Here is an 8,082-nt window from a genome sequence, read left to right as displayed (position 1 = left end):
GAGGCCTATATAACTTCAAGCTTCCCTCCCAAATTAAGCAGATACGCTGGGATGTAACAGGAATAATGTTAAAAGCGGCATTAAACCCAGTCACTCACTCCTGTTTGTATGATTGTGGATACTTTTATAAAACAAGAAATAACTGATAAAGTTCTTCTGTTTCTCAGTAACATGAAACTGTGACACATTTATGATTTTAAAGATAATAACTTACCCACTCTGCTTATCAGGGGCTGCAGTAAACAAAGTATATAATAATTTTAATGTTAGGTATTGTCACCCGTGAATACAAATTTGGCACGGGATGAAATATTGCAGTTTAAAACGATATTTATTGGGATAACCTTCAAAAAGAGGATATATGCTTAGTTAACATGATTGCTACTTTTCTGTATATGGTGTATGTGAGCGTAATATTTAAATGATGCAGTAAAATCGGTCATTGAATTCCCGGGCTACATGTTATATGCAGTGATTTTGCTGTTGTGATTTAACGTACCAGGATGGTTCGAACTCGAGCTTCGGTTCGGCAGCGGCCACGGACGTGGTATAATTCAAAGTTCCTTCCTTCTCGCAGGATGTGGAGTTGAAAATGCTGAGATGGCTGAAAGATCAAACCTGTGCTTGTTACTATCATTGTATATCGTTTCCCAGTAAAGACCAAATAAGGATTGCTTTATAAAAAGATCTTTGGCACTCATTGACCCAGTCAATCGAGGTGTTCTTAAAAGAAGTTAAATAAATAAGTCGATGCACATAACGCAAAATGTCGCACAATCTTTCAAATTTCAGGAACGACCAACAATTTCATTTTCCAACACTAATACCATTTCATCCAGGTTGTTAAGTTACAAGAACGTATCGCAGAACGTGGACTTGGCAGCCCATGAAATACACAATACGCAGTACGTACACAATACTCTGATACTCATGGAGTCAACTGTCACGAATAATAGATGTGTTGTTAAGACATACATAATTTGATATATTGAAGTTATATTAAGCTTTCAAAGTTGAATGAGCGACGCTCTACATCTTGACTGATTTTAGAGTATTTGAAGGTTGATGCAAACATTGGACTTTATTAAAATGCTCACTGTACACCAGTGTGCTCCATGATACATCTTATACCCGACTAATGGTGCAACATACGAGGCAATAATTTACATCAATCAAACATATAGATATCAGGATCTAAAATATCAGAGTTTTAGTGACACTAAATGGTACTAATTGTGGACGGTGTTTAAGAGCAAATGAAACCGCCGGGTAAAATTGCCTGCTTACCTGACAGAACTGGAGGCCACGTAGACAAGCGATGAACAGGGGTTGACCTTGACGTCGCTACATTGTACATTACAGTCCAGCAGCTTGAAACATGCGGTGGCATCGTTGTAGATCCATAACGCACCAGTATCATCACAAAACACTGTGTTATCTTTCGAAGAAAAGGTGTCAAGCCATATGTTAATGACAGCTATATTACAAAGAATAACATGGAGCATTTTGTCAACTTATCTTACGTTAGTTCAGGCATATATGTATTAAATAACTACAGCATTGGTCTGGTTTCATGTCATCTGAAACTGAGTCTACTGTGATCAAATAGAAAGTTAAGAAGTTATTATCAACTTTGGAAAGGGGTCTTAGGTATTGTCTAGGTTTAGGGTTGACAAATGCATATGGATTGATAATACTTTTTAACCCATGTTTTAGAAATAGGCAAATTTCTGTTTGCAAAATTCAGTGAGGTCCTGATTCTCAAGGTTAAGCTATATGCTGTACGATCCATACCTTGGTCAATGACATCAAACGAACGAATGTTCACTGAAAACTTCACTGTGGTTTCCAAATTGTCACCTGTTGAGTTGATGCTTTGAATTTCTTTGCAATTGCCGAAATACACTCGCCTTAAACGGACAAGAAAAGGTAATTAATGGAATATCACTCTAGCATTGTGTCATATTAAAAATAGGGGGCTCTTATTTGATTATTATTTTGGTGAAAAACAAAAGTTGAGTTGAAAGATCGTAAATTTCGTGGGTTATGCTGACAGCTTGAAATGTTTATGTACGACAGATATATTTTTCCACAATTCAATTTTCCATAATTGAGGATGCATATAAGACACGTATTATACACGAATAAATACGTCTTGTGTACATTGATCAATCGGAAGGGGTGCTAATTGGAATTGTTCACCAGCCAAATATCGCCGTTGGCGCTTATTACGTCGAATACGGTAATCATATGCCATGACGAATCACTGAAGTCTATCATATCTCACATAGATTTTTCAAGGGAAATAAATAAATCCGTGAAAAATAGTAATAAGTGAACTGGCGTCGGTTTTAACTGAGGTTGAACGCGCAGATAGCTGCTTTGGCTGTTTGGCTCATGTGGGGCTAGACATTGATACATGTCTGTCAGGAGAACACGTTCTACGTCCTTCTTGATATTGAAAAGGCTTGCGATATGATTTGGCGACAAGGGTTGCTTTCAAAAGGTAACATGTTGAGATGGATACAGTCATTTACGAGACAATCTAACAATATATCGTCTGGTGGATATAAACATTTAACCCAAACATATGTATCACTTTGGAATCGTTTCAACATTTCTTTTTCTTTTAGATTTGCTTCCGTCTTATTGAAAGAACATCGCCGTTTTTCTTAACAAAATTCTGTTTGCTTAATGTTTTAATCCATTTCAAAAAGTCAGTTCACCAGAGCAATCATGTACAATGTAATACATTTTTATACTTAAAAAATTAGTACCTTTGGTGCAGTAAAGCTACTATCATTTATCAATGTAAAACATCATTTGTGTTATTGATGTCATTTATTTCTGGTCCTTAAGCTAAACCCCTACTATCACCACCAAAAGTAGAAAGTATTCTGAAAATAATTGTTTTCGAAGTAAATGATGAGGCAACTGGTACGTTGTGAATAGATATAGAGTGCAATAGTTTTCTCGCTAGCTCTGGTTCCTTGATGGAGTATTGCACGTATTAAACTGGTAATTTAACACAAATATCCATATATAAGGTGGGATAGAAGGTTTTAGCTAGTAGGTTTTATTCTAAAATAGGTGATACTTTGCTGATTGTGTACTACTGTCTAATATTTCGCGTCAATTTATGGCTGAGATACGAGTGCCCATTTAATGTTAAACATCCCATTCAGTAGTTGTAGTTTGTAACATACACAGATATATGATACCAACCCATCATAAGTTCTGACAGTTCCAGGACAGGAAATATTGAGAAGATTCGTCGCACTTCCACCAGAAATCGACACAAGGGCATTGACAGTTGGAAAGAAATTCCTGAAGGCGACGAATATTTGATCATCAAGATAAGCAATGCCTACCCCTCTTGTTCCAGGTGTAGATAAAGCTAGACAGGGCAGAGACAAAGATATGACTCAGCATAGAATCGAATTTATTCTGTAAGCATTTTGTCAATATCAGTCAATTATCTAGTGATTATCTATAGTGCTTGTTATAAGATTGTTTGAGGTTCTTACATGTAGATAAAAGTGACAAAACCCTTTTCATAACCATAAGCAATCTGTGAGTAAGTGAGAGAGTTGGGTTAAACGCCGCTTTGAACAGTATTCCAGTTATATCACGGCGTGCCAGCTTGATGTTGGAGCAATGTCCGAAGTGATGCAAGTCTCAGACGTTTACCATTTCGGTGAAACCCACGAGCATGGGTATGATTATTATAAACCTAGAAACATAATCGTGGCGAACCAGGATTCGAACTGCAATCATAGGATTCTGGCGTATCCAAGGACACACCTCTGCAGAGCGATTAGCGGCGCCTCTGACAACTGGGCCATCGATATTAAATAATGAAGATACAACGAAATGTTTACCTAGATCACAGACTATCCGTTTCATGACACGAAGTTTGAACCAATCAAAATGAAAATGGTATGAACATTTTAGTATTAGTTTGATGTTTGATGTGTATATTATTGGCAAGAATCAGGTACTGAGGGTGGAATGACTTACCGAATTCTTCAGTGTTATTCTCACTGGGAAGGGATAGCTGATTCACCGTGATTACGACTCCATTGCTGATGTAATAGATGGAGTAATCGCTATTATTGGCTCCATCAACTGTTAGATGCTCGACAACACGATTCGCTTCTATATTTGGCAGGATTGTCCCAACTGGGTCAACCACAGCAATTGCAGATGAAAAGAATCCAGAAACAAGCGCAGCACATCCTTCGACTGTTAAACAACATAGCAGAATGTTTGTTCATTTAAGATAGAATAATTGGTCTGGTAATGCACAAATGTGTTCTTACCTTTTCCAGTAATATTTAGTATGTTTTGAGTTATATTTACTTATTCATGCTGAGCCTTACCATATTGTTTGCAATAGTTATTATGGTATCCCAGATAAATAATCAATATGTTATCAAGGCTTGCTTCTGATGGACGAAAAGAATTTGAGACTACTCATTTGAGGGGAAAGGGCCAGCGGGAAGCATCAATAAAATGTTTTCGAAGAACAAATGACAACTGATACACTTTTGTACTTTGTTATGTTGTTACCAGTAACAAACCGTCAGAAGAGAACGTATGTACACATGCACTATAATTCATGAAATCAACTTGGCACGATAGATCATGCGATTTCCTAAAGTACTACAATTACAAAAGTGAAGATGATCCTAATAGATATCACATCAGTTATTCACATGTACAAGTACTACACGCGTACAGAATGACGTGGTGAAAGGGATTTATGAATAAATAAAAATAATGTGTCTGAGTTTGGACTTTTCTTTTCTTTAGTACTCTGAGCACTGCTAGCTCAAAAGTATTTTGTGTTATTTCACATGCCAATCTTGTCTCCTTAGACAAAAACAGGAGGGTGCAGATTGCAAATGCACGATCTCTTTGAGTTTTCCTTTATTTCGCTTCTCTACCTACTTGGAGGATACTGGTTTTGTCAGTTCAAAATTTCTGATGACTGTAAGCCCAAACGTATTATCATCTGGTCTCTTTTGTCAACAAAGACCTAACAAGAAGGCGGTTCAGATGAACGCTCTTTGCGATTGTGCCTTTAGTCCGTTTCTCTACTTACGTGGAGGACAATCTTCTGGTTGATCCCCGATCAATGCTGTGAGATCGTTGATAAGATCGCAAAGTGTGCTGTTGAGGGCTTCGAGATCACTTTCAAAGCAATCCCCTGGAACTAAAACAGAAATATAGAGTAACTGTTGTTATCTATTATAAACCATCACTTTGTGTTTGTCCCGGTTAATTGAGGATGCAGATAGTGCTGTCATCAGCCGTTCATGTATTGGAACTTGGAACTTTAACACGCCTGTAAATATTGAAACATGTACAATTGTAGCCCTTTCCGCTTTAAATAAGATGTCATCACGTTCTCTGGAAAGGGCCCAGTGCTTCTCTTATGTACTATGGCATATTGGTTCTATAAATCTCCTAGAAAGTGATGTTTAGACAATGTTTATCCAACCTATAAAATGTTGATGAAATGATATGAAGTATGGAGTAAAGTGTATCGAAAGAGATTATATTACATGTGTCTCTAATACCAACAATTGTAGAATTAATTGATATAAGCAATCGTTGCACCAGAGATGATGGACTAATTATGATTAATGAGAAAATGAACGGAAGTCACAAAACCAACCAAGGCCTACCAATGGTTTGGTCGGTTTGTTGTTTTATGCCGCAGAAGTATTGGTTTGTTTGTGGTAGTTTCGTTTCACTTCATGTTGTTAAAAGCCGCACTCAGCATCAACCGAGCCAGCGAGCCTGACCACCCGATCCCGTCAGTCTCCTCTTACGACAAGCATAGTCGCCTTTTTACGGCAAGAATGGGTTGCTGAAGACCTATTCTACCCCAGATCTTCAAGGGCCGCCTACCAATGAAACAACTAAGATGTTCCAACATGATAGAAGTTTGATTGACATTTGTCAAGTATGTATATGAAACAGCACAACAGTTTCCAGACGTCCAAACATTCGGAGAAAACGACTACCAAGCACGTTGGACAAAAAGAAAGGAATGCATATTATCGTTTTTCCGAGTGCTTGGTTTACTTATGATGTTACCCATTTCTAAGATTCTATAATCAGCTTACAGTACAATATCAATCATTTGTTTTTGTGTATTAATCTGTAATTATTCATTTTCCATAAATTGGAACAAGTATGATCAAATATGACAGAAAAGGGAACAATTCAGTATAATTGAATAAAAGTGACAAAATCATTTCGATAATCCTAAGAAATCTCTACAGTTCCTATTATATCATAAACATTGTTCTGCAGAGCAAAGGAAAAGTTAAAATGTTCATTATCAAGATTATGGAGATATCTGATGCTGAAATAATTTTCCATCATTTGGACATAGGTAGTTGTCTTAAAAAGTTGGTTTCGAAAAAGTCCATATGTATGCATGAAACTGCCGAGACAAAATGCATTGGGCATGGGGATATGATATCAATATAATTGCCTTGAATTGATGAAATTATCCTTTTAAAAAAATGTGAAATCAAATAATAGAGCTACTCTAACTGTTAAAGTAAAACTTTAAAAAATATTTCCCAGTCCCGATATTTGGTTTCAGCACATTATGCTTGAGATTAAAGCATTCAATGTATCGTTTAACTGTCTTTGAAATCTTAGATTACATATATTTTGTGAATTGAAACCATACAAATCACCACTCAACGTTACAGGACAGCTGCAACACAAAGAAATAATTGCAACATGAGATATTGATATAAATCTGGTTTTGCAGATACAGCTGAAAAAATAGCTAGTCTTCAAACAAACTCCACGTCAACCAGACGGGCCCTTATGTGGTTATGCGTGTAAGGCGTTTTCAGTTTTGATATCATTGCAAATCACTGGTGATAAATGATGTTATTCGAAACTGACGTCATGGTAATCAGTGACTTCACAATGGTTTGCATTGCATTGCATTGCATTGTGATTGAAAAAAACCATTTCATTGTTGCGATATCTACTCGGAAATAACGCTTGATATCTCCTGTGGAGGCCAGTATTGGGTGATGCATAAACATTCCATTAGCTTCCGATTTTGATGCCCTTCTCTATCTTATATGAGAAAATGTGTATATGATCTATTACCCTCAAGATTACATCCACAACAAAGCTCATCGATTGACAGGTCATAAAAGCATTACGTGTGTAGAACCAAGTTCGGTGAGTTAATAGTTAACCAGAGATAGGTAGTATTTCAGCAAAAAGCGACGAGTGGTATCAAATCACCAATTGCACACCCTGAACAAAGGGATACCAAGTAACAGATGAATATATAAACGTAAGTAATGCAAACACAAAGTGAATTCAACAACTTTACAAGACCATTGAAATCTTAAAACAAAACTTATAAAAGCTGATGTAGCCTATTGAAAGCACATATTTCACCTATCCATTATATGATAAACAACTATACGTACGGAGAGAGTATTGGGCAACTAATCAATTTAACAAAACTTCTATTACAATTAAACTTTATTCCATTTCCGAAAGGCAATAGTCTAACTTAATCAGGACTAACTGTTAACGAATGACAGCAGAAACGTTTTACAACTAGGATGCTGATTGATTAATTCGGCCATGACTTGTGCTGTTGTAGTTCTATTTTTTCACAAATGTAATTTACTTACTCTGACATGGACACTGTTCATTGGTGACATCAAAGATACTTTGGAATTCAGCCTTAGCGTCTTCTAGTTGAGTCAAGAGGTCCTGAAGCTTGTCGGGGAGCTCATCTGGTCCAGGTTGAGATCCCAGTGATGGTACAAGGACAGACAGGAGGACAATGAAGAGACCGTTGTAGAACATCGTCATGTTCATTCCGATTGACTTTTCGCCTCACCCTCCAGAGTTATTATAGGCACGCACGTGGTAATATCTACCACACTGTATGTAATTGATTCTGATAAAGATTTGTGCAAACTGCAGCATATTTTTTGCGATTTGAAACAGATGCTAAGGTTCAGGTTTTGTCTGTTTGACATATATTTTGAATTGGTTGAAGGACATGACACAATC

The 8,082-nt window shown here is 36.8% G+C and overlaps 1 protein-coding gene across 1 annotated transcript; it reads right to left on the bottom strand.

Annotated features, from left to right (window-relative positions):
• Positions 1-226: 226 nt before the first annotated feature.
• Positions 227-7,878, bottom strand: LOC139472567 (uncharacterized). Its single transcript, XM_071255038.1, has 8 exons — positions 7,695-7,878; positions 5,108-5,218; positions 4,021-4,245; positions 3,226-3,397; positions 1,795-1,910; positions 1,288-1,438; positions 500-604; positions 227-233 (listed from the first exon to the last, which is right to left on the bottom strand). The coding sequence occupies exons 1-8, from the start codon at positions 7,876-7,878 to the stop codon at positions 227-229; spliced, it is 1,071 nt and encodes a 356-aa protein (XP_071111139.1).
• Between the last annotated feature and the right edge of the window lie 204 nt (positions 7,879-8,082).

Source organism: Haliotis cracherodii, unplaced genomic scaffold (genome assembly GCF_022045235.1).
Source record: "Haliotis cracherodii isolate W230 unplaced genomic scaffold, xgHalCrac1.p SCAF_24, whole genome shotgun sequence".
NCBI classification, from domain to species: Eukaryota; Metazoa; Mollusca; class Gastropoda; order Lepetellida; family Haliotidae; genus Haliotis; species Haliotis cracherodii.
Note: the sequence above shows the minus strand (reverse complement) of the source record. Positions and strands in the feature narration are given on the sequence as shown.

Bases quoted from the DNA above. Each gene is read 5' to 3' on its own strand.
- LOC139472567 (XM_071255038.1), bottom strand. From the start codon at position 7,878: ATGACGATGTTCTACAACGGTCTCTTCATTGTCCTCCTGTCTGTCCTT. The intron at 5,219-7,694 runs GTAAGTAAATTA...TTTCTGTTTTAG, and splicing joins TGAACAGTGTCCATGTCAGA to TTCCAGGGGATTGCTTTGAA. The intron at 1,439-1,794 runs GTATGGATCGTA...TTTCTTCGAAAG, and splicing joins GTTTGATGTCATTGACCAAG to ATAACACAGTGTTTTGTGAT.